The sequence below is a fragment of the Nicotiana sylvestris genome, chromosome 12, assembly GCF_000393655.2.
Source record: "Nicotiana sylvestris chromosome 12, ASM39365v2, whole genome shotgun sequence".
NCBI lineage: Eukaryota > Viridiplantae > Streptophyta > Magnoliopsida > Solanales > Solanaceae > Nicotiana > Nicotiana sylvestris.
This window is the reverse complement of record NC_091068.1, coordinates 158,363,818-158,390,915: the sequence shown is the minus strand read 5'-3', so window position 1 is coordinate 158,390,915 and position 27,098 is coordinate 158,363,818. Positions and strand designations below refer to the sequence as shown.

Below are 27,098 nucleotides of genomic sequence, written 5' to 3'. Positions count from 1 at the left end.
GTCTAAAATGAAAAATCATACGTACTAAGTTTTTGTTTGGCCATAGAATTTGGAGCTTTTTTTAAAATTTTGTTTTGAAATACGTATCTATTTGTTTATAGCTTTTAACTATTTTTGACAGATTTTAAAAATAAAATCTTCAAATTTCAAAAACAGCTCTAGAGTAATTTTTTTAAAAATTTTTACTCACAAAATTTCAAATTCTTATTAAATAAAATATAATATATCCAAATACAATTTTAACTTTTTAAAATCATTTTCATCTCATCTTGAAAAGTTTATTTTTTTAGTTTTAATCAAATTTATTTCGGAACGCTAGCAAAATTTATGGGGCCATCTATATATATGTTTTTTTTTATATAAAATGGTGAAGTGGTAATTGATTGTGAGATTTGAGATGAAAAAAAGGGAATGGAATGATAGGCGTGGAGAAAGAAGAAGCACACACTTGGCAGAAATGTGGTAGTGGTAGAAAGAGTAGGTTCGTGGCCTTCAAACTTACCAATGAAACAATATTAACACATGTTGCTCTCTGGTTAAGTCATTAGTTCTTTTCCATGTTACTCTCTATTTCATTTTAGTACTGATCCTGCCCATAATTTTATGCCAAGCCAGCTGAGTCATGACTGTTGTCACCAGTCAGCCGGACATCAGCACAAACACAACACATAAATTATTTAAATAGTGTAAAATTTTGGACATATAAATATTAATTCGAGAAAATGATCTCTTGTAGTCACTTACAATTTGATTCGAAGAAAATATTTTTTTTTTAAATTTTGTGTGTGTTATTTTCAAATCTTTTATGTGTAAAAATAAAGTGGGTGTTTGAAGTTTGAATATAAAAATTGTAAAATTCCAAAAAAGCGAGAAAAAAAATTTCAAGTGAAAATGGTATTTGAAAATTAGAGTTGTGTTTAGACATGAATATAATTTTTGGGAGTTTTTGAATTTTGTGAGTGTTGTTCTGAAGTGAAATTTTGAAAAACGGCTTTTTGGAGTTTTATAAATTTTCGAAAAATTCCGAAATTCATCTTCAAATTAAAATTAAAAATTGTATGGTCAAATATTAATTTTGAAAAAAGTAAAAAAATTCGGAAAAAAAAAGTGAAAAAAAATTATGGCCAAACGGGCCCAAAAATCTTTTGTAAAAAGACATAAAACTATAAAAAATTTGTAAATAACTATAAAATTAATTCTTCCGGATTCACACGCATAAACTTCAAGATATTTAAACAAAATTTATACTTTGAAACCTATATCAAAAATATTATAAATCGTAATAATTAATAATTTAAAATATTAAAAAGTTATTATCAAAGAATAACTCATTTGACTCCTGAAATTCGAAATGTATCGTCTATTCCAATAGATTATTATTTGCTGTTTTAATTTGCGCATGCGGAGTTCCAAACTTCCAATACACATGGATTTCTGTACTGAGCAGATATTTTTGTGCAACTGCCAGTCTGCCCATATGTATCTCAACTCATGATTGACTGCTGCTGGCAGACAACTTGTATACAAGATATTTCTGAAAATCTAAAAAAAAAAAAAAGATATTTCTGCTCATACCAAGTTCCAAAGACAATAATTTGGCTTTTTTGAATTAAAAAAAAAAACTTTTTCATTCTCTCTTAGTAAAAGAAAAAATAAAAAGACCTTTGATGAAATATAAACCTTGTACATAATTTATGCAGGACAGAATTCCAATTATTTTAGTTCTAGTAAAATATTTTAACAACATATCCACAGCTTGTAAAATTTGGAAAAACATGACTTTTTTGAGTAAATATAAATACTCCCCTCCGATCTACTTTAATTAATTTTTGTGGCCTTTTTTGTGATCTATAATATTTAATTTTTTAAAATATCAAGAAGGAATTAACTTCCTTTTTTAAAGTTGTCCTTGGAATAAAGTGCGTATGAGCATTTATTATATTTTCAATCAATAAATTAAGATTAAATGATTAATTTATTATTAATTAATGCTAAAAGGTGAACTTCTTAATATTTATAAAAATAACTAAAAAAATAATTAAAGCGAATCGGAGTAAGAACTAATTATAAATGATATTTGGAGTAAGGTTGAGTTGAATTTAGTTGAACAAATGCTAGGCCATTGGTTTAAATGTTTATGCATATTAAATAATTTCCTCAAATTAGATAGAGATATTTCCCTCAAGTTGAAAATAAAATACTAAAAATAAGCTGATACGAGGCGGCTTGAAAATAGTAGTAGTTTAGCTAAAAAGGAGAAAAATCAAAGAAAACTCAGCTGGAAGCCTGGACCAAAACTCTCTCTCTCTCTCTCTCAATCATTTGTTTGGTCTTTGCTTCAAACTCCTCTGTGCACTCTGTTCTGCTCCTTTACTAAAACGATGGCTATATATACCCTGTCAAATAATCTTCTTAGTAAAAATTTAGAGCAAAAAAAAAAAATCTTAGAACCCAAAAATTTTCTCTGTCCTATGCATAACTCACGAGTCCAATTCAGAGTTCAATTTTCTTCACCAAACAAATAAAAGGTTCAATTTCTGTGTAACATTTCTAACAGTGGAGAGCTCTGAAGTTTCCTTCGGTTTCAACCTTACTGCGTTGTTAGGTGAGTTCATTTTGAAGTTTAATTTTCACTCCCTTCTATATATATCGTTGGGTGTGGAAAAAGTTGTAATTGTTGTGAGGGCTTTGGGAAAAACCGTGTAATTGGTACGGTTGTTTGTTCCGATATTTTTTGGCGTGAATGGTTGTTATACACTTATAACACCATTTGGCGTTTTAATATATTTTGGCTATTGTTATAATTTTTTCTTTTTTAATATTACATATTAAAAAAATATTTAAAATTAAAATCTCAAAAAATAATTATATTTCATGAATCTAAAGAAATCTAATACATTAAAAACTCACAACTAAACGTACAAGACCTCTAAGGCACAAAATTAAATATTTCAAACATTGATGGAAGAACTCCACAATTGTAGTTTGTTTTGTAAATTCTAGTCTCTCTTACTGGTGGTATAATGCTTGAATCGGTAAAGATTTGCATCCAAACTTTCGGCAAAAGGACTTCAAATAAAAAGAATGACGTGCATATCTTCATAAAGTATAAATAGATCTTTTAAATATCTTTTGCCATTTTTCTAATACAAAATATATCATTTGTAGATCTTCAAAATAAAAAATGTATGATATGCATGTTTTCATGGAACGTACTAACATCCTTAATATAATATATTTTTATTATAGGTTGTACATTAAAGTTATAAAAATATTTAGAATTATTATTAGTAATAATCGTAGAAAATCTATATGGCTGTTATAGAGGGGTAATTTTACAAGGACGGTACTGTCATAAAGATGGTTGTTGTTGTTATAGGTAGAAAGCTGTTATAGAGAGGTAAAATATAACATAAAAACCGGTTTTGAGATAAACTAGGTTGCTATAGTGAATGGTTGTTATATAGGGATGTTATTATTGAGAGGTTACTAATTGTGCATATTGGAGTTGTTTGCTATGTAGGTATCCTGGAATTTTCTATTGGTTATTGATACATATGCTATCTCTGAATATGAGGTTATACTTTACTCGTTGCGCTTAGCCCATAAATAACTCATTGTTGCCATTTGCCATATGAGGATCAACATCAAGTTTCTTTCTTTCTGATCTGGGCTGCATGTTTTCATTGAATATGTGTTCAACAATTGCTTGGAATTTTAAGGAGAGACTTCTCTTTATTTACCTTGTTGCTGCAATATGAGTGGCCTTGAATAGAGTGGAATAGTTACAGAGGATTCATAATCGATCCCTACATATTTTAGGATCTGTTGTATCAGGATGACGTTTTTACTCGAATCCCTTCTTACAATATGTTATATGTCACATCTTTTAATTTGGTGCTGTTCATTGTTGATTTTGGTTCTGTTCTGTAGCCTTCAACTCAATACTTATCTAGTTAATTCTTTGGGTGTCCTTTCCGAATTTCCATCTTTATCTAGTTATCCACATAGAAATGGTGTAAAGTAGTTCATCTCTTGAAATAGGCCAGGAAACTTGTGGCATTCTAGCATTAAAGCCTCAACTTGACCCCAACTCTTGCTCTGGTATGGTTACATTTTCCACAAGGAGAAGTTGCACACCTTTTCCAATAGCTCATTTTGCAAGTGAAGCTTCATCCATGGATTGTTATACTCAGCTTGAAGCTACATTTCAGACTCCTCTGAATTTGGACAAGCTCATGCTTTTGTCAGATGAGGCAGAGCGGTACATTCTTGCAAAATGTACCCTCTACAAGCAGCAAACATCTCCCAGAATTTGGTGGAGAACAGTTCCACAGAATACCGGATCATTCTGTTATTGGATTGTTTGCGAGTGAATGTAGTCCTCCCCAGGTAACCAAATCAAAAGACTTAAGTTGTTGGTATTAGAGAAACTTGGCATTACCATCCACAAAAACTATCATATTCTATGCATTATGTTGAGACAATGAGAATAGGCACTGCATTGGACTCTGTAACCGTATTGACTGGATATTATCTCTGCATTTCTCAGACAACCCACAGTTGTTTAATCGTGAAAAAGACTGATGTTAATCAGTGTGAAGAGAGAAAAGACATTGGTAAAGCAAGGATATGGAGTGAAGTTAATGGTAAAACAACATTAATTGATCATGACAGCCAATCTCTACCTTTTGGTAATAACCAAAAGAAAAACCGAAGATACAATCTGCTGGGAAGTTCTGCAGCTAGTGAAGGAAAAGAAACATACTGAAGACAGTAAGCCTTCTGAAGTAATGTTGAAGAATGAATTGTTCAGCTGAAACTGATACCATGAAAATGGATGTGTTTTTGGAAAAGAACCATCTTTGTGGTATGTACTGGTCTGAACTATGTCTAAAAGGTCTTGATTAAAGCACTTTACTAACGTAAAACTGGTGCAAAAATCTTCTTTAAAATTTGTTATGGTCATGGTCTCTAAAATTCTAACCTACCAAGCGGGAAAAAAAATGAAAGATCTTTCTAAGCTTTAGTCTCGTATATATTGTTGCTACACTGACTTTTACTTGTTTAACTAATTTGCCTTTCTTATGACTTTTGCAGGTATGACTTCTTCCCCACTAAAGCAGGTATTCTCACTGTCCTTTGAACATTCTAATTTCTAGTTTAGGTTGGTGGTTAATGTAAAAATAGTCATATTATGATATCAAGTTTTCTTCGGTTTATTATCGATAGGAACTCCCAATTCTTCCAATCTACCTGATAAATACCAAGTATATATGGGAATGAGTTTTAAAAGTTGGCTGCAGTTATTGTCTGATAAGCTAAACCATATAACATTTTGAGGAAACTGAGTTGTTCTAGCTGGTATTCTCACTCTTATTCCTTGTACAATGCGAGAAAAACTGGCATATCTTCTGTGATCTTCTTAGTGTAACTCCAAATGTTTCAACAAAACTGTACTCTTGGAAATGGTGCTGTTGGTTTCACGTTTGACATATTGAGTAGAGTAAGAGCTCAAGCAATAATAAGTCCGTTTTGATGTTGACCCAATGATATCTTGCAGGAGAATGAAATGGAGCAAAATGCACCTACTCATCTTGCACTTGGCTGTCCCAGAAAAGAAATTGGATGTAAAAACATTATACCTGACATGAACTTGGAGCCTCCTGCTCCGATTGATAAGTTGGAACCAACTTCTTCCACAACTCAAAGTCTGGATTTGAGATCACTCCTTGGTCATAATGAGCAGGCAAGTTCATTGAAAGCCGATTTCTCCCCTGTCGTTCTGCTTGAACAGGAACCAGGTGGCAGATGGGTCAAGCGCCTCAAAATTAGTGCTTCTGGCTCATTTTCTGTTGGAACAAAAAGCGCTAACCTTTCAGGGAATACATCTCATGAGAAAGCAAACAAATTTCTAAACAAAATTACTAAAGTTACTATAAGCGGCTCAGAACTCACAGCTGGTAAACTCCATGGTGAAGAATTGATGGCTCTTGATAGACCTCCAGCCTTAGCTAGCAACAGTGTCTCTTCATCTATAAATGTTATGAAGAAAAATTTAGAGTTATTGACTTCACAGTCTTGGATGCGAAGGTGGCTTCATAATAGGGATGCTACTGCACAAAAGAGGCCTCAACCAGTGGTAGTTTGTAAGTCTCGAGGCTCAAAGTTGGAAGTTAATGATTTTCGGAAGAAGCAGTTCCCAAGCATTGCTGCCATGGCCCTCATGGGAAAGGCATTAACTGGTTTTCAACCATGTGAATTCCAAAACAGAGGTCCCTATGTAGTTTGGAGGAACATAGGAGTTTCTGAACCTACATAGCAGCAAGAGTTTATTGTGCTTCAGGTTAGTCCACCGACAATTTTGATGGCCTTGTTGGTCAGGCTATGCATATTGAGGACAAATGTGATCTGGCTTATTAATGTGATCATGCAATCAACTGCATTTTGGAGCTTAGTATCGATTTGTTGGTGCTAGTAAGTACATAGCTTGTCTTAGATTTGGTTTCTTGTGTAATGCTTAGATGGGATTATCTTTGTATTTAACCAGTATGATAAGAATGGCAGACACCTTGTTTCTTGAACAGGCCATTCATCCGGCTGCTTAAATCAGTGTGCGAGGGATCTAGATGATGTGGCAATCATGTGCTAAAGTAGGCGATGAGATCACTATGCAATGTTCGTTGTAGGGTCTTAGATTCAGTTCAATGGACAGTTGAACCATCCCACCTTTACTTTGTTGAAGACTCTGAGTGAGTGAGTGACTGCTCCTCTCGTCAGCTGGTAGAAAATGTTTTTCGTTGATTGAGAATTAACCAATAAGGAGATAAATTTGGTTTACTAGATTAAAAGTTCTCATATTTTATCCCATGTTTTAGTGTCATCTGCATGCTGACTTTGATGGTTGCTTAAAATAGTTGTTTGTAATTGCTCTTGCCCTTTTTATGGCATGCAACATTTTCATTATCATCTTGCATTATCTCTACTTGCAACATGGCCAACTGCTTGAAGAAACCCTGAATATTAAATCTTGAAACTATGCTGGTGGTCTGAACTGAAATTGCTCTTTCTTATCAACATTTGTTTCTAAGTATATAGTCACTAGTGTAAAGGTAGTGCATGTTCATACAGTGAGGGAATGGTGGCTCTAGTCTAGATTTCAATATGGCTTACACGCACATGAACTGCTTCCCAGCTGAGGTTCTTCAGTATGCTCTATGCAGCATACCTTGACATTTTTACAAAGAGATTGTTTCCGCGCCTAAAACAGTCTTGTTAGGCTAAAACAACCTAAAATACTCTTAATAAGGTGTGATATTGTTCACTTTGGGCAAAGCTTCATAATTTTCCCTAAAAGGCTTCACACCATTAAGAGTATTCAACTCCTTATAAGTAGCTTATTTTTCTTTTCTAATTTTCATGTGGGACTTCGTTCACACACCCAACAATAAGCTAGTAGTCTTGTCATAGCAATAGCATCTCCAAGTTCTTTGAATGTGAGAGCTGTGGCCGCGGCATGCACTTCTCTTAGACATTCCAACTTGCCCAAATCATCAGGCAATTCTTTCAGTTTTGAGCAACCGTCGAGGATCAGGATTTCAAGTGATTTTAAATCACAGATTCTATCTGGAAGTTTCCATATGTTACAACAAGATGTCAAATTGAGACTACAAAGTCTCTCCAAATCTCCAATTGTTGAGTCTAACCCCATCAAATTTAGACAACCACTAAAGGATAATTCCTCAAGAAGATGTAAACCAGCAAACTTGGGAGATATCTTGAGGTTCTCACAATAGCTGAATATCAATTTCTTTAAACACTTGAAATACTGTATCCAAAAAAAAAATGAACAAAAAAGAATGGACATAAGTTTTTTTGTTTTGTTTTTAAGCTTCCAAAGAATAATAAATTTTGAAATTATGTCAGAAGTAATGTCAAACCTTCAAAGGTGCTCGGAATTCTTCGAAATTACTATAAGCCATGTCGAGAAGAACAATACTCTCCAGATAAAAATCAGATGGTATGTATTTCATTGGACAATAGTGCCAAAACAAACATTTTAATGACTTCGGTAGATAATGAAAACTTCCATGCAGCTGAACGTGATTGATTTGTAGGATCCTTAGCTTGGTCATCTTTTCAAATGTTTAGTACTCAAAAGTGAAATCCATCAAATCTGGAGACTCAAGCATTATTGCTTCAACTGCTCTTGTTCCCTGTATGCAAGGATAAATAGTAACATTAATATACTCATGGCTTTTATGGGGAGAATAACAACAATAACAAATCCAGTGTGATTACACGAGTGAGATTTCGGGAGGGTATTGTGTACGCATACATTACCCCTATCTTGAGAAGGTAGATAGGTTGTTTCATATAAACCTTTGGCTCAAGAAAAGATGCAAAAAGAAACAGTAGCAACAGACAATAACATCAACAAGGTAATGGCTTCTATAGGGAGAGACAACAACAACTAGTAAAATCTCACACGTGGGGTTTGAGGAGAGTAGTGTGTACGCAGACCTTAGAGAGGATGTTTCTGAAAGACTTTCGGCTCAAGAAGACGGAAAGATACAATAGATCCGTAACAGCAATCGAAGCAAGAAAAATAATATCAGTATCGTAAGAGACAGAATATAGATGAAAAGGCAATAACAATAACCAATAATAACGACACAGTACTATGAGAGATCATTAAAAAGGGAACAAAATATTATGATACCTTGTGTTTTATGAGTGTATTGGGAAAAATTGTATTTAAATATAAAGGTGATGTGACGAATACGTGTCAAAACACGTAGACTGGTCAAATGATCAAAGAATTACAACTAGCCAAGAGGCACGAGTTGCAACAGATACGAGTAAATGGCAGAGGAAGAGGCACAGGCGAAAATACAAATAACTCAGTACCCGTACCTATCTAAGTTATTTATGTCCGAGAATCAAAAGGAATGAATCTGACAATAGAAAAGAGTGCAGATACGGCATTTAATAGGCATTAAATGTGGAATACGTTAGAAAATTTGTATTGAATATAATGATTATGTAACGTAGCATTAAATGTCTTTAATTACTCATAATAGCCTCATTATGATTTGGGCAAAACGTATATCTCCAAGATATCTATAAAAGGGAGACATCTGATCAATTGTAAGGACACGAAATACTATTGATATAAACTTTAGTTTACTTGTTTTTCTCTTGATTACTCTCTTGCTACTTAAATTACGTCCTTTTATACATTCTTTTGATTATCAGTAACCCGTGTTCTTCTAAATTCTAGCTTTGACTAAAAATTCATTTTTTAGTTAAACAAATTGGTTTCGTTACCAGGAATCTGATAATCTATTTTCTTTTCGCTTAACTTTCCTTGTTGCATCAACTATGTCGAACAAAAATGACAACATCCAAGGAAACCAAGAAAACCAGATAAACCAACACCTTCAGAGAGACCCTCAGGATAATAACGCACTGATTATTTCTCCACAAGGCTCTCCTCGGCGATCTCGTGAAGGCACTCCTGAGGGATCTCATACTGATGGACAGGCTCAATTTGAAAATGTTGAAGCTATGGATGAGGCTTTGCAAAAACTTATTACCGCACAGGTCAATAATGCCGTTCAGGCCTTGGTTAGCCAGTTACCTACTATACCCCCCACACCTACTCCAAATAACAACACTCTGGAGAACCCTCGTTCAGGGTTTGTTAATTCAGTAAACGGTGGAACCCCCAGTGAATCGCAGGATGGAGAACCAGGTAATTTAGTTAATTCAAATTTACAAAACTTGGTACTAACCTTGCAGAAACAGCTCAAGGAGCAAAGTGAGCGCATAGAGCAGATACCCGGGGTGCCGCCCATAATCAAAGGGGTAGATATGGATAGATATTCACAACAACCCTGGAAGACTAGTGCTGCTCCACTCCCAATTCCAAAAAAGTTCAAAATGCCTGATATTCCAAAATATGATGGAACGACAGACCCACGAAATCATGTGACTGCATTCATGATGGGTGTAAAAGGCAACGATTTGACTAAGCAGGAGATTGAATCAGTATTAGTCAAAAAATTTGGTGAAACGCTCACCAAAGGAGCGCTAACATGGTATTCTCTTTTACCCGAAAATTCTATAAATTCTTTTGTTGAGCTTGCAGATTCTTTCATCAAAGCACACTCGGGAGCTTAAAAAGTAGAAAAAGAATGGAGGATCTTTTCAAAATCAAGCAAGGGGACTCAGAACTGCTTAGAGAATTCGTGGACAGATTTCAACGAGAAAGAATGACATTGTCGCGTGTACCTGACAACTGGGCAGCTATAACTTTCACAAGTAATTTGAACGAAAAAAGCTCGGAAGCTATGAGGAGGCTCAAGGAAAGCCTTCGAGAATTCCCTGCTACAACGTGGAATGATATTTATAACAGGTATAGCACGAAATTGAGGATTGAGGAAGATACTGTTCCACGATTTCAAAAAGAAGAAAAGGTAAGTTCGAGACGTGCGGAGACCGAAAAAAGATCCGGTAAAAATAGGTACGAGCCTTACATGGGACCTGTGGGAAAGGATTCACGGTCAAAGCAGGATAATCAAAGGTACGATCACAGATCAAGAAATAGAGAATCAGGTTCTTCATCAAGATTCAGGAACGAGCAAAATAACTATGAGTCACGAGATGATGATAAAAATTTAAAAGCGAATTCGGTGGTTACAACTTCAACGTCAGCATCTCCGAGCTCGTAGCTGTTTTGAGAAGCATGGGAGATAAGGTTCGATGGCCAAAGGAAATGAGATCGAACCCAAACAGGCGCAACCCTGACCATTGGTGCGAGTTTCATAATGACCACGGACATAACACAGCAGATTGCAGGTTTTTACAAAGTGAAGTTGATCATTTATTAAAACAAGGGTACCTTACTGAGTTGTTCAGTGAGAAAGGCAAGCAAGCTTACAGGAAGAATAGGTAGGAGCCTCCAAAACCACCTTCTCCCAAAAGAACTGTCAACGTTATAAGTGGAGGTGAAGACGTCAAGGGTATATCATATACTGCAGCTAACAAAATTTCCAAAGTAACAATTACCCAAGGGAAACAGGTGCGACATGTTTTAGAGGAAGACAACATTACATTCAATGATGCAGATGCAGATGGCATATTAACCCCTCATAACGACGCATTGGTAATATCTTTAATTATACATGATACTAATGTGAAACAAGTTTTGATTGATCCAGGTAGTTCTGTGAACATTATTTTACTGAGAGTATTACGTGAGATGCAAGCTGAAGATAAAGTGATACCAAAGGCGCATACTCTATCTGGATTTGATAATTCTAGTGTCCTCACGAAAGGAGAGGTAACACTCACCACATTCACTGAAGGAGTCGTTAAAGATACAAAATTCCAGGTGGTAGATATGGAGATGGCTTACAACATGATTCTTGGGAGACCATGGATCCACGAAATGGATGTTGTTCCTTCAACCTTGCATCAAGTTATTAAATTTCCATCGCCATGGGGAATCTGTCAAATTCGTGGAGATCAACATACAGCCAGGGCTATCAACTTTGTTGCAGATACAAGCACGAGAAATGAATGTAAATAGCAATCACATAAGACAGTTGAGGTCACCACAACACAAACCTCAACTGAACAAGGGCAAACAGATGTAGATTCAAGGCCTGATACCATTCAAGAACCAGAAGAGAATGAAAATATTAAAACAACGATAGAGGAATTAGAGCCTATCGTGTTATTTGCTCAATGGCCTGATAAAAAAGTCTATGTTGGAGCCAATCTTAGCCAAGGTATGAGAGGTAAGTTAATTAAATTTCTGAAAACTAACGTGGATTGCTTTGCTTGGTCCCATTCTGACATGAGAGGAATACCCCCAAAGGTGATGACCCATAAACTAAATGAAGATCCATCGTACCCTCCTGTCAAGCAAAAGAAAAGAAAGCAAGGAACTTTCAAGAATCAGGTAATTCAGGAAGAAGTCCAAAAATTGCTAAAAATTGGTTCTATTCGTGAGGTAAAATATCCTAGCTGGTTAGCTAACACTGTTGTAGTTCCAAAGAAGAACGGTAAGTAGCGGGTTTGTGTAGATTACACAGATCTTAATAAAGCCTGCCCTAAAGATTCTTTTCCACTACCACACATAGATTAATTGATTAATGCAACTGCAGGTCACGAACTATTAAGTTTTTTAGATGCATATTCAGGTTATAATCAGATTAAAATGGATCCGGGAGATGAAGAAAAACTTCATTCATAACAGACAGGGGGACTTATTGTTATAAAGTAATGCCCTTTGGTCTGAAGAATGCAGGTGCAACGTATCAGAGGTTAGTTACCAAAATGTTTCAAGAGCATTTAGGAAAGACTATGGAGGTATATATAGATGATATGCTTGTTAAAACTCAGTATTCAAAAGATCACATATCACACTTATCTGACACATTTTCAATTTTGCGCAAATTTAATATGAAGTTAAATCCCGAAAAATGTGCATTTGGCGTTGCACCAGGCAAGTTTTTGGGTTTTCTTGTTTCTAACCGTGGTGTTGAAGTAAATCCTGCACATATCAAGGCCATTGAGGAAATCCCCGATATACTTTCAAACAAGAAAGAAGTTCAATGATTAACAGGGAGAATTGCAGCCTTGGGAAGATTCATTTCTAAATCATCAGAGAAGTGTTTCAAATTCTTCTCAGCCCTTAAGAAGCAGGATCATTTCGAATGGAATGAGGAATGTCAACAGGCACTCAGGAATTTGAAAACGTACTTATCAAATCCACCTTTGCTGGCAAAATGAAAGGCTGGGGAAAGACTACTCATTTACCTTGCTGTTTTGGAAGTTGCGATAAGCGTTGTTTTGGTCCGAGAAGAACAAGGTAAACAATCCCCTATCTACTATGTTAGTAAATCTTTGTTAGATGCGGAGATGCAGAGATGCGGTATCCTCAGTTAGAAAAACTTGCACTTGCATTAATCATGGCATCTAGAAAGTTAAGACCTTACTTTCAGTGTCATCCTATCGCTGTAGTAACTGCCTACCCTTTACGTAATATATTATATAAGCATGAGCTATCAGGTAGGTTAGCTAAGTAGGCAATAGAGTTGAGTGAATACAAAATCACGTACCAACTTAGAACTGCTATAAAATCACAAGTGTTAGCTGATTTCGTCGCCGATTTTAGCCAAGAGATGCAATTAGAAGCAGAAAAAGAATTACAGGTATTCAATGGGGCTAACCTGGGAACTTGAACTTTATTCACTGATGGCTCATCTAATGTAAAAGGTGCAGGTTTAGGGATTGTCTTAGTACCACCTATGGGTGAGACCATTCGACAAGATATTAAATGTCACTCTATAACTAACAATGAAGCGGAGTATGAGGCTATGATTGCAGGTCTAGAATTGGCACGAGAGCTTGGAATAAATCAGATTATAATTAAGAGTGATTCACAACTCATGGTTAATCAAATGCTGGGGACTTATGCAGCTAGGGAAGCAAGGATGCAACAATACTTAGAAAAGGTACGGGAATTGATAAAGCAATTTCAAACCTGGAAAGTTATACAAATACCAAGGGATGAAAATGTTGAAGCAAACGCCCTAGCTAATCTCGCATCTGCAGCTGATGTGGCAAGCGATGCAAACGCCTCAGTTATACATTTGTTTCATTTAGTTCTCGATCCTGATAAGAATGAGGTAAATTTTAATAATTTAACTTGGATTGGAAGAACGAGATTGTTGCTTTTTTGCAGTATGGTACCGTCCCTGATGATAAGAAGAAAGCTCATGCGCTTCGAAAGAAGGCTGCTCGATACTGCTTAAAGCAAGGTAATTTGTATCGTAAAATGTTCGGTGGTCCCCTAGAAAGATGCCTCGTACCTTCACAAATGGAGTATGTAATGAAAGAAATACACGAGGGACATTGCGGGAATCACGCAGGAGGAAGGTCATTGGTAAGAACCTTAATTAGGGCAGGTTATTACTGGCCTAAAATGAAAAAAGAAGTAGAAGGTTTCGTGGCCAAATGTGACAAATGTCAAAGGTATGGTAACAATATGCATAGACCTGCGGAATTATTACATCCGGTCATTTCCCCATGGCCATTTATGAAATGGGGAATGGATATCGTGGATCCATTACCAAAAGCAAAAGGACAGGTAAAATTTCTGCTTGTACTCACTGATTATTTTACTAAATGGGTGGAGGCAGAAGCATTTAAACAGGTGCGAAAAAAGGAAGTCAAAGATTTTCTTTGGCGGAATATCATATGTCGATTCGGTGTACCAAAGGAAATCGTATGTGATAAAGGTCCTCAATTTATTGGAGCATAAATCACAGAATTCTTTCAAAGTTGGCAAATTAAAAGGATTACGTCAACACCCTTATCATCCGGAGGGTAATGGGTGTCACACCTCCTTTTTACCTACACCCCGCAAAGGGGCGTAAAGGGAGTTTTTCTAATTAAAGGACAATCGAAACGGGATTTATTATTTAATTCAGAGTCGCCACTAGGGATATTTATGGTGTCCCAAGTCACCGGTTGAATCCCGAATCGAGGAAAAGATTAACTCTGTATTACAGTCCGCGAACCAGAAATCCGAACAAGGAATTCTGTTAACCCAGGAGAAGGTGTTAGGCATTCCCGAGTTCTGTGGTTCTAGCACGGTCGCTCAACTATTACATTCGGTTTATTTATCTGACTTTAACAATTATGAGCATATATGCAAGTTTTAACTCTTTACCGCTTTTATTATTATCATTATTATTTTAACAGAGAATTGCAACGTTGTGAAGACGTATCTCGAACCACGTCACATCAATGTACCCGTGGTTGTTGACACATTTCGACTCCGTTGGGATTTGGATTTGGGTCACATAAATGTGCACCCGAATTTGAGAAGGTAATGTTATTTAAAGTACGCGCCTAAAGAGATTAACGCGTGGTTATTTTGGGAAAAAGGCCGTGAAGTTCGCTAAGCGGCCGATCCCGAGTTCTAAGTAATTAATACATACATTTGTGAGGGCCCCGCAATCTATGCGTTTTACTAGGCGAGGCTCATCTCGTTTATTTTAAAAGGACAATCCTAAAGTGACTACATTTTTCTATTAAGTTCGTCTCTAAAATAAAAGAGAAGAAGTCCTAATTAGTTACATGTTTATAAGCTCGTGCCTCTTATTAGTTATTAGATTAAGACAAATGCAAACGGAAAATTGCAACCGAGCTTGCTCAAAAGGAGATTGTATCGTTCCTTGTTCTATTAGTTAATAATACTAAAGTTGAGATTATGAATTGAACACGAGATTAACACACAGTAATATCAAAACAAACTAACTATTCTTTGATTAAAACTAACATTATTAGATGAATGGGTTATTAGAAGAACCAAATGTAATACCAAGCCATTTTTGAACTCTTTTTACAACTGTCGAAAATACCTCAGTATTTGAAAATTGACGTTAGGCTAACATTATTCAAGTAACCATTTCGTTAGCTTTGAACATATATGATGATACCTTCAATTCATTTGACTCCAAAAAAAAACTTGGAAAAACGGTAGCTCATATGGTCTAGATACAGTCCAGTTAGGTACATTTACACGAACCAGTCTTATTACAGAAGACTAAACATTATACATATGCAACCCTATGACTCATTAATCAGTCAACTACATATTTAGACAAAGAAAGGAAAACTCTAGTCGAGCACAAATCTAAACAGGAGGAATTCAACAGAAACAAAGCCTGGTCAACACTTCATTTCGCTTCAAGCCAAGAGTGTACAAATATGTACCTGGAAGGAATACAATGGGGAAGAAGAAGAGAGGAAGGTCAGCAGCAGCAGTAGCAAAAATCAGTTGCAACAGCAATGCAACAAAAGATAACCAGCAGCGACTCAGGAAACCTGTTAAAATTCCCAGTAATACCAACAGCAACACAAACACCCAGTAACTGACCCCAAAACAATTTGATAGCAACCAAATATCAATCAAAACACAAGCAGAAACACCCCTAGAATTCAGTAATCAAGAAAAACTCGAAAATACAACTCCACAGTTAAAGCTGAAGCTCTTTTCAGTTTCAATGGGATAGCACTAGTTGAACTAGACTAACTCTTAAAACTCTCTTCCAGTTTTTCAGAATGTTCAACACCCTTAAGATTTCCAGAATGTTTTTTTTTTTTAACTGTGTCCAGCTCATCTCCTTTATAGCCAAACTTTTTTAACCCTTTAGCTCTTAGGAGCATTTAGCTAATTAAGAGAGTGTTTCTGCCCATGATATTCCCTGACAGCCACTACTACATGTTTTTCTCTTTTTTAATCCAAGGTTATGGGTGACTTAATTTATTTAATCAACTTCCCATGCCATTAAGCACTGTTCCCCACTATTACTAAACAATTCATTAGTTTATTCGTACTTTAGTACCCTAATGTCAGCCATTCAAACTAAAGCATTTTTCAAGTTTTGACACCCCAAATTACCCCTGTGATGCCCTGAACAACTATTCTACCTCAAACCCCTGCGACCACATCAGCTATAACCAATTCTTAAATAAGAAACCTAATCACTGATTAACCTAAACTAATCCTTAATTAATGACTGAAAACAAATGAACTGACTCTAAACCAATAAACACATCAGCTATAACCAATTCAAACTTATCAGAATCAGTTAACGAATCAAGCTAGAAACTTAGTTTAGATCAAATATCATCAGAATGAAACCAATGATTCCGGGCAACATATATTGAACTATTAAGTTCAGATTGATTCACACAGATACAGTGAATAAGCTAACCAATTCTAACCTAAACAAGAACAAATGAACACTGAACGAAACAAACTGAACTCATATGAAAAAAAATGGTGAATAACAATGAGAAAGGGAAATTGGAACAATTTGAAACAAATGATACCAACAGGCTTATTTCAACACAAAATTAGAACAGAAAAGAAACAGGAGGGTAAACCTACTGGAATGAACCAAAAATTAAACTATTATCATGCTAATCTAACATTCAAGAATAACAGATTAATCGACGACACTTATTCAATCGATTACACAAATTATAACATATAACAATCAACAACAAATAGAAGCAATGATAAAATTGGACCAAATAAAAGGTCTGATGGAGAAAGAAAAGAGTAATTGATAAAAGACGAATTTGAACTCATCTTAAACAAACAAACAACAAAACATGAAAAACAAATAGAGAAATAGAAGAAATACCTCCGAACTCAGACCTATCTCTCACTCGCTCTGCTCGTAACTCCGACTTGAGCCTTTTGGGGTAAAACGGACTTTAATCGAGTGTTCTCAACTGAGAACACTCGACTAAAGTCCGTTTTTTACCCCCAATTTTTCCTCGGACTGCCTCTAGGTTTGGTGTTAGTGTTTGTTTGTTCGATTTGGGATTTGAATAGTTCCGATGAGATTCGAACGAAACTGGGGTGTGATTTGGGACTGGGGAGGTCTAGTGGTCAACGGGTGTAAGTTTGGGGGTGATTGGGTAAACTAGGTTTTTTGGTCAGATTTTTCGATCTAAGATTCGAAGAGCTCTGTCATGATTCGAGGATAAAGGGGTATGGATTCGGAAAGAGGAAGGCATAGAGGTTCAGCGGTGTTATTTGGGTGGCCGGCGGCGGCGTTGCCGCCGGGTTTCAGGCAAAGGTGTGGGGTGGCGGCTCTAGGGTTTCGAGGGGTCGTTTGGTCTGTGATTTGGGAGACGAAGAAGAGGGGTGGGGAAATGAGGGGGGGTAAGGGGTTTAGGAGTTTGGTATATTGAGATGGTGAGATTAATGTGCTCTGTTGGATCAATGAAGATTGACGGTCTAGATTAGATCAGGGATGGGGCAAACTGGGTTGGTGATTGGACCGGGTAAAGGGGTGAAATTTGGGCCTAGTTTTGGTAAAAAAAAAACGGCCCAGTTCCGATTTCTTTGGATTTGTCATTTCTTCCTTTTCTTTTAACTTCTTTTTAATTCCTAATTACCAAAAATTAAATTCCAAAAAATCTTAAATTAAATTATAGAACTTAAATTAACTTGTGAAAAACACAAATTAACTTCTATTACAACTATTAACACAATTAAACATCAATTACAAACAAAATCACACAATTAGACTAAAATACATATTTTTTGTGATTTTCGTTCTTTTAAAAACCAAATATGGTTCAATTAATTCCTAATTGCAAAATTAAATCCTAAATGTGCATGCAACATATATTTTGTATTTTTCCTTTAATAAAATGAAAACAAACATGCACAGACAAATATAGATAATTAACAACATGCCACAAAAAAACTCTCAAAATTTCGTATAAAGGAAAAATTATTTTATCTTGATTTCTTTTGGAGTAGTTCTTTGTGAAGCAAAAATCACGTGCTCACAGCTACCCCTCTTTGTCTGGAAACACAAAGAGTTTCCGTGCAAAGATAAAGTGAGCGGATACGAGCGATTTTTGCCCGTTCGGCTACTCCGTGTGAAGCATTTTTGAAAGATTTGACTGAACCTCTGCTTCAAAGGTTTCCTACATATCCTTGGCTAAAAAGGAATCAGGTCAATGTAGTTCGGGAAGTTTCGGTAGCTGGGACTACCATGAAGCTGTAATTTTGCTGTTGCTACTGCTGCATGTTGTTACTACTGCTTTCCGACCTCCTTATTACACCGTGCTAAAAGAAGACAAGAAGCTAGACTAAACTAGTGATTACAACATCTTATCTATCTTCAAACTTGATCTTGTAGCCTTCCTTCTAATTTCTGCAGCTGAATTTATGCTGGGGATATTTTGTTGTAACCCTCCGCTTTACTGACTCTTGACTTGAAATTGAGTGTAGTCCTTTGTGCTACAAGCGGGCTCCTGACTTCAAACTTGAAATTTATTCCTTTGTTCTACAGGCGGGCTCCTGACTTCGTTTTGAAATGTACTCCTCTGTTCTACAGGCGGGCTCCTGACTCCAACTTGACTTTAAAAGATAATACGACATCCATTCTCCAGGCGGGCTCCTGACTTCAACAGCAATTTAACGATAATGCAGCCTCCATTCTCCAGGCGGGATCCTGACTTCAACAGCAACTATTTCTCCAGAATATAACACTTTCATTCTCCAGGCGGGCTCCTGACCTCAACAATTTCTTAAAAACATAACACCTCCATTCTCCAGGCGGGCTCCTGACTTCAACAACTTCCTAAAAATATAACACCTCCATTTTTCAGGCGGGCTCCTGACTTCGACTACAACTCAAAAATATAACACCTCCATTCTCCAGGCGGGTTCCTGACCTCAACAATTTCTTAAAAACATAACACCTCCATTCTCCAGGCGGGCTCCTGACTTCTACTACAACTTAAAAAATATAACACCTCCATTTTTTCAGGCGGGCTCCTGACTTCGACTACAACTCAAAAATATAACACCTCCATTCTCCAGGCGGGTTCCTGACTTCAACTTCAACTTGAAATGACAACAACCTCCATTATCCAGGCGGGCGGGCTCCTGACTTCAACTTCAACTTGAAATGACAACAACCTCCATTCTCCAGGCGAGATCCTGACTTCAGCTACAACTCAAAATGTAATACCTCCATTCTCCAGGCGGGCTCCTGACTTCACTACTTCCCAAAACATAATACCTTCATTCTCCAGGCGGGCTCCTGACTTCAACTACTTCTTAAAAATATAGCACCTCCATTCTCCAGGCGGCTCCTACCTTCAATGACTTCTAAGAAATGCGTTTTATTGTTGTTGCTCCTTCCTGCCTCCTGAACCATTTTCCTTCTAACTTGAAATTATCTTCTTTCAGAACTATTTCCCTCAAAACTGGTGTTTCATTCCTCTGAAAACTGTTGGGGATAACACCGATGTTTTATTCAAAAATATGTTATTTTCCTCCTTCAAAGACTACTTCCCTTAAAGCTGGTGCTTTCCTTCCACTGGAACTACTTCCCTTAAGACTTGTGTTATCTTCCTTCCGAAATTGCTTCCTTTAAAACTTGTTTGGCCTTCTTCCGAAAACTGTTGGGGATACCATTTTTCCCCAAACTTGTGTTATCTTGCTTCTTCCCCAAGTGGGTACCGGACTTATTGAAAATTTTCTGCCCCAGTTTGACAGTCTTTCTTGTATCATGATGTCTTTTCATCATCTATAACATTTCCTGTCCCTGCTTCAAATCAAAGAAAAAAATTTGTTAGTTTAAAACGTGGTGAATGGTCGTGCCACTCCTGTTGGGGATGGTTTTCTCTTTCTCCTTTCCCAGCTTTGTGTTCCATTACATTACCAAAGCTTGTTGGGGATGAGATTATTTGTTGGGGATGATATTCCTGCTGGCGATCATATTCCTGTTGGGGATGGTTTTTCCCCCTCTTCTTTCTCTGCTCCGCGTTGTCCGACCCTCTTGGAACTTGGTCGATAATCTGCCAGGGATGCTCTTGTTTCTTGACGATTCTTTATTCACCAATTGTTGCTTCCCACTTTTCTCCATACTCTCCCCGAAATCCTAGACCAATCCATCATTTGGTCTTGCAACGAACGTCTTTCTCGTTCCATTGCATTATCTTTAGCCCGTCCTATCCACATTGTGTTTTTGCACCATCTTGGCAACTGGTAATAAGCTCTGAAAATCCTTTTCAAAAACAAACTGTTGGGGAGATAAAGTCTTTAAAAATAAAAAATGATGAATTCAAGAAAATAAGAGAAGAATAGTTTTCTGAAAAATGTTGGGGATAAGAAAAAAGGAAAAGAACTTATATGAATGGTACAACCGATCCCAATGATCACGTCGTGCATTTTGGATTAACCAACCCAGTCTATTTATATCAATCAATCTTTCTGATGGCCTTACTTTGTTGGGGATATGTAAGCGCCCAATTCTTTTGTCGACTCAACATCTTTGCACTGCTTGATGCCTCGACGGATCCTTTCCGTCAATCTTATCTTGTTTGCCTCTTTTGACCCCTTGTCGCCTCATAGCGCCCTTCGAGGGGTTTTCACTAATAATACTCTCTCATTTCCCTCAACTCCCATCGCCTTATGGTGCCTGTGAAGGTTTTCACCGATAAGACTCTCTCATTTTATTTCTCTCAACTTCCGTCGCCTTATGGTGCCTGTGGAGGTTTTCACCGATAAGACTCTCTCATTTTATTTTATTTTTTCAGCTGGGGATTGGAGTGTTACCGATATGACTCTCTCTGCTGGGGATTCTTTCGGCTATCAATTCATTTCCAGCTTATGATCCTCTTCTCTGCTGGGGATCAGAGTGTTATTCCCGACTTTCATTTGCATGACTTGGCACTTCTCGGATACTGATCGGGAGGTCTTTTTGGACATCAATATGGGTTTTTGTGTATGGCTAAAAGAAAAGGTGTATCAAAAGGTTCAAAATAATTTTGATGGGTAAAACATTACAACTCTTGGAATCAAACTTCCTTCCCAAAATTACAAACACAACTTCTGCCCCAGTTTCTTGCTTGGGGATTTTTATTTTTGTTACACTATGACCGAGCCGTGAGGCGCCTACGTATCCTTTTTGAGGAATCAGGTCAAACGTAGTTCCCAATTCCTTTGTTTTTCTTGTGACTTTTCTTTTGTCTTTATTATCATTATTTTTCTCTTCTCTTTTTCTTTCATTTTCATTACTGATTCCAAAAGAGGGGTATGAAAGAATAAATAAGGCTCAAAAGGGGAAGCAAAGGTTGAAGTGTTTGGATGGAAGAACAAATTGCCTCCGTCATTTCATTCTCCGATACCATGCCAAATGCAAACAAACAACAATTACAATTAAAAGAAATCATACATAATATCTCTTAACTGCGTCAGAATTGATAGCCATGTCGATGCATTTCCCTTCGATATCTGTTAAACATAAAGTGCCATAGGACAACACTCTGGTTACAATGAATGGCCCTTGCCAATTCGGGGCGAACTTGCCCTTTGCCTCAGCCTGATGTGGGAGGATGCGTTTCAGCACTTGCTGGCCCACTTCAAACTTCCGGGGACGCACCTTTTTGTTGTATGCTCTTGCCATTCTCTTTTGATATAACTGGCCATGACACACAGTTGTCAATCTCTTTTCATCAATCAAGTTCAACTACTCCAAACGGGTTTTGACCCACTTGTCATCATCAATCTCAGCCTCAGCGACAATCCTAAGGGATGGAATTTCAACTTCTGCCGGTATCACTGCTTCAGTTCCGTATACCAACAAATAAGGAGTTGCACCTACTGAAGTACGAACAGTAGTGCGATAACCCAACAATGCCAATGGTAACTTCTCATGCCATTGTTTGGACCCTTCTACCATCATCCTCAGTATCTTCTTTATGTTCTTGTTGGCCGCCTCGACCGCTCCATTCGCCTTGGGACGATATGGTGTGGAATTACGGTGTGTAATCTTGAACTGTTGACATACTTCTTTCATCAAACCGCTATTAAGATTAGCACCATTGTCCGTGATGATCACTTTGGGATCCCAAATCTACAGATGATATAGGAATGAACAAAATCTACCACTGCCTTCTTGGTTACCGACTTGAAAGTTTTAGCTTCAACTCATTTAGTGAAATAATCGATGGTCACCAGAATGAACCTATGATCGTTGGTAGCTGCCGGCTCAATAGGTCCAATGACATCCATGCCCCAGGCAACAAATGGCCATGGTGTTGACATTGTATGCAATTCTGTCGGTGGAGAATGAATCAGATCTCCGTGTATCTGACACTGATGGCATTTCCGCACGAAACAGATACAATCACACTCCATAGTAAGCCAATAGTACCCTGCTCGAAGAATCTTCTTCGCCAATACATATCCGCTCATATGTGGCCCACAAACTCCAGCATGTACCTCTATCATAACTGTCGTGGCTTGACTAGCATCTATACATCTCAGCAATCCCAAATCTGGTGTTCTTTTGTACAACACTCCTCCACTGAGAAAAAATTCATTTGCCAGTCGCCGAATGGCTCTCTTTTGATCTCCGGTGGCCTGCTCCGGGTATATCCCCATCCTGAGGTATTCCTTGACATCATAGAACTATGGTTCGCCATCCAGTTCTTCCTCTAACATGTTGCAATAAGCATGCTGATCACGAACCTGAATATGCAATGGGTCAACATGAATTTTGTCTGGGTGGTGCAACATTGATGCTAATGTGGCCAAAGCATCGGCAATCTCATTATGAACTCTTAGGATGTATCTGAACTCCACTGATCGAAATCGCTTGCTCAGATCGTGCAAACATTGTCGATATGGTATGAGCTTCAAATCCCTTGTTTCCCATTCACCCTGAATCTGATGCACCAGGAGGTCCGAGTCTCCAAAGACCAAGACGTCCAGGACATCCATGTCTGCAGCTAGCCGTAGACCCAAAATGCATGCCTCATACTCAGCCATGTTGTTGGTATAATAGAAACGCAGTTGAGCCATAATAGGATAATGATGTCCTGTTTCAGAAATAAATACCGCTCCTATTCCAACTCCCTTCGCATTTGCGGCTCCATCGAAAAAAATCTTCCATCCTGGTTCCTTGGTCATTTCCAACTCATCTATATGTATCACTTCTTCATCAGAAAAATACGTCCTCAAGGGCTTGTATTCTTCATCAACAGGATTCTCAGCCAAGTGATCAGCCAATGCTTGGGCCTTCATGGCCGTCCTCGTCACATAGACGATGTCAAATTCTGTGAGTAATATCTGCCATTTCGCCAATCTCCCTGTGGGCATAGGCTTCTGGAAAATATACTTCAGTGGATCCAAGCGTGAAATGAGATAAGTAGTATATGATGACAGATAATGCTTCAATTTCTGGGCCACCCAAGTTAGGGCGCAACATGTCTTCTCGAGTTGAGTGTACTTAACCTCATAGCCTGTAAACTTCTTGCTGAGATAATAGATGGCTTGCTCTTTCCTTCCTGTAATGTCGTGTTGCCCCAGTATGTAGCCAAACGAATTCTCCAAGACCGTTAGATAAAGAATTAACGGTCTTCCCGGCTCAGGTGGAACCAACACAGGTGGATTTGATAAATATCCTTTGATTTGGTCAAATGTTTCCTGACATTCTGCCGTCCATTCTACCGCAGCATCTTTCTTCAGTAGCCGAAAAATGGGTTCACAAGTTGCTGTGAGTTGAGCAATAAACCTGCTGATATAATTCAACCTTCCCAACAGACTCATTACTTTTGTCTTGTTCTTCGGCGGTGGCAAATCTTGAATGGATTTGATCTTTGACGGGTCCAACTTAATGCCTCGCCGACTGACGATGAATCCCAACAGCTTTCCAGATGGAACACCAAATGCACATTTGGCCGGGTTGAGCTTAATATCATACATTCGAAGTCTTTGGAAAAACTTCCTTAGGTCTGCTACGTGGTCTTCCTGATGCTTGGATTTTATGATCACATCGTCCACGTATACCTCAATCTCTTTGTGTATCATATCATGAAACACAATAGTCATTGCTCTCATGTACGTTGCCCCAGCATTCTTCAAACCAAATGGCATTACCCGGTAGCAATAAGTCCCCCACAGCGTAATGAAAGCTGTCTTTTCTGCATCTTCTTCATCCATCAGAATCTGATGATACCCAGCATAGCAATCCACAAAAGACCCGATCTCACGTCCGGCACAATTATCGATCAAGATATGAATGTTGGGTAATGGAAAGTTATCCTTTGGGCTTTCCCTGTTCAGATTGCGGTAATCGACACACACCCTGATCTTCCCATCTTTCTTCGGCACTGGCACCACATTAGCCAACCAATCAGGATATCGAGTGACCCGAATAACCTTTGCTTGCAGCTGCTTGGTTACTTCCTCTTTAATCTTCACACTTATGTCTGTTTTGAACTTCCTCAATTTCTGCTTGATGGGAGGGCATGCCGGGTTAATGGGCAATTTGTGAACCACTAAATCCGTGCTTAACCTCGGCATGTCATCATACGACCATGCAAAAACGTCTTTGAACTCAATAAGTGCTTTGATTAGTTCTTCCCTGATATTCGGTGCAATGTGGATGCCTATTTTAGTTTCCCTGATATCATCTACATCCCCTAAATTGATGGCTTCTGTGTCATTTAAGTTGGGCTTGGATTTCTCTTCAAACTGGCTTAACTCTCTGTTTATCTCTTCGAAGGCTTCGTCCTCATCGTATTCCGATTCATCATCATAATCGACCTTTTGTACAATTAGTTCGGAATCAGATTGATTTTTTAGACTAGGTTGAAGATCCGTTGTGCATGCCATGTCATTAGAACCAATATAAAGAGGACTGTTCAGAAAGAGAAAAAAAGAAAACAAAATAAGAAGAGAAAAGCTTTCACTTTATTAAAATACGGGATAACAGAGTTTCACACTTTGCCGAATACAAAACAAAACTGGATTACAACCCTGGAATAATCCAAAATAAACAAGAAAGAAAAATCAGAGCCCACTACCAAGACTCCCTCCGGGTAGGAAGGGGAGTAGCTATCCAATTGTTGATATTTGGCCTAGGCCCCACAAACTGTACATCTAACCTACTGGACCCTTCTCCAGCTTCTATCATGTTGACATCGGCGAACAACCTTTCAAAGCCCTCATTCAAATCTCCATCTGGCCCAATTAGTGGTCCGAGAACTTTCGGGACCGACAACTTTCTGATACCTGCTCTGACAAATGATCTGGATAGCGGGATTGACTTGGGAAGGACCCAGACTCTTTTCTTCAACTTGCGGGTCCGTCTCACATCCACTGTTGTAGGCTTGAACCCCAACCCAAAGGTATCCAGATTTTTGGGCAAAGAAACCGGCTGAACAATACCCTGAAGATCAGCCCTTAAACCTTTGCCTGGCACAAACCCGTTCTTCAACATCTCCGAGGCTACCATGACAGTTGCAGTTGCTATTTTGGGAAGTGGGATGCTTTCACCTTCGGGAACTTTGTCCACTAAAACCGTACCGAAAACCTGGTAAGCCCACGGTCACTTATCATCATCAGTCTCTATGAAGGGTGTGATGGCATCACTTACGGCGCTTGCATTGTCTTCCCCATGTACTACGATCTCTTGCCTATCCCCCTCGAATTTGACCATCTGATGTAATGTAGAAGGCACTGCTTTGGCGGCGTGGATCCACGGTCGCCCCAACAGAAGATTATATGACACTGCCACGTCTAACACTTGAAACTCCATGGTGAACTCGACTGGACCAATTGTTAATTCAAGTATGATGTCACCCACTGTGTCTGTACCACCACCATCAAACCCTCGAACATAGATGTTGTTCTTGTGAATCTTGTCACCATCGACCTTCAGTTTGTTCAATGTGGTCAAAGGACAGATATTGGCACTGGACCCATTATCAATCAGTACTCGAGTGACTACCGAGTCTTCGCACTTCACGGTCAAATAAAGGGCTCTATTATGTTCTGTACCCTCCACGGGCAACTCGTCACTTGAAAAAGTGACCCTGTTGACCTCGAAAATCTTGTTTGCTATTTTCTCCAGATGGTTCATAGACATCTTATCCGGAACATGGGCTTCGTTCAGAATTTTCATCAATACCCGGCGGTGCTCGTCTGAATGGATCAACAACGATAACAATGAGATCTGTGTCGGGGTCTTCCTCAACTGCTCCACAATGGAGTAATCTTGCGTCTTCATTTTCTTTAAAAATTCTTCCGCCTCTTCCTCGGTAACTGGATTCTTTGTCGCTACTGGATTGGCCCTTCTTAACTCTGCGGGAGCAAAACACCTTCCCGAACGAGTTAACCCATGTGCCTCACATATTTCATCCACTACTTCCTTCCCTTTATGCATTACCATTACTTGACTGTAGCTCCATGGCACAACTTTCTTGCTGATTATCGGCAACTGCATTACTAGCCTGATAACAACTGGTCCTATGCATGCCCCCTTCACGGCTACTGACTTGCTTGATATCCCTTGCACCGTTACTTTGACCGGCTCTGGATTCTTGGCAATATCAGATGAACTCTTCCCTATCACCACCACCGGCTTGCCTTCTACCCTTTTCGACTGTACTACCGCTTTTCCACTGATCGACTTTTCTTTCGGACTGGCACGGATCATCATTACCGTTTGTGAGGGCTTCTT

General features: G+C 38.1%; 1 protein-coding gene across 7 annotated transcripts; it reads left to right on the top strand.

Moving 5' to 3' along the window:
- The first annotated feature begins 2,270 nt into the window (after positions 1 to 2,270).
- LOC104224577 (F-box protein At2g16365-like) lies at positions 2,271 to 6,966 on the top strand. 7 transcript variants are annotated; one of them, XR_011404265.1, is made up of 5 exons: positions 2,272 to 2,605; positions 4,045 to 4,870; positions 5,101 to 5,126; positions 5,564 to 6,477; positions 6,588 to 6,966. XR_011404265.1 is itself a non-coding variant. In XM_009776256.2 (5 exons), the coding sequence occupies exons 3-5, from the start codon at positions 4,804 to 4,806 to the stop codon at positions 6,320 to 6,322; spliced, it is 852 nt and encodes a 283-aa protein (XP_009774558.1). In that variant the 5' UTR covers positions 2,272 to 2,605; positions 4,045 to 4,392; positions 4,553 to 4,803; the 3' UTR covers positions 6,323 to 6,966. The 7 variants fall into 7 exon arrangements, 4 of the variants coding, with proteins under 4 accessions (XP_009774559.1, XP_009774558.1, XP_070021069.1 ...); XR_011404266.1 differs by having other exon boundaries at positions 6,568 to 6,966; XM_009776256.2 differs by having other exon boundaries at positions 4,045 to 4,392; positions 4,553 to 4,870; positions 5,564 to 6,966.
- Positions 6,967 to 27,098: the final 20,132 nt, after the last annotated feature.

What these genes read in the sequence shown, in the direction of transcription:
- LOC104224577 (XM_009776257.2), top strand. Translation starts at nt 4,804, where the DNA reads ATGAATTGTTCAGCTGAAACTGATACCATGAAAATGGATGTGTTTTTG. An exon ending in GGAAAAGAACCATCTTTGTG is followed by an intron (nt 4,871 to 5,100) that starts GTATGTACTGGT and finishes TGACTTTTGCAG; the next exon opens with GTATGACTTCTTCCCCACTA. An exon ending in CTTCTTCCCCACTAAAGCAG is followed by an intron (nt 5,127 to 5,563) that starts GTATTCTCACTG and finishes GATATCTTGCAG; the next exon opens with GAGAATGAAATGGAGCAAAA.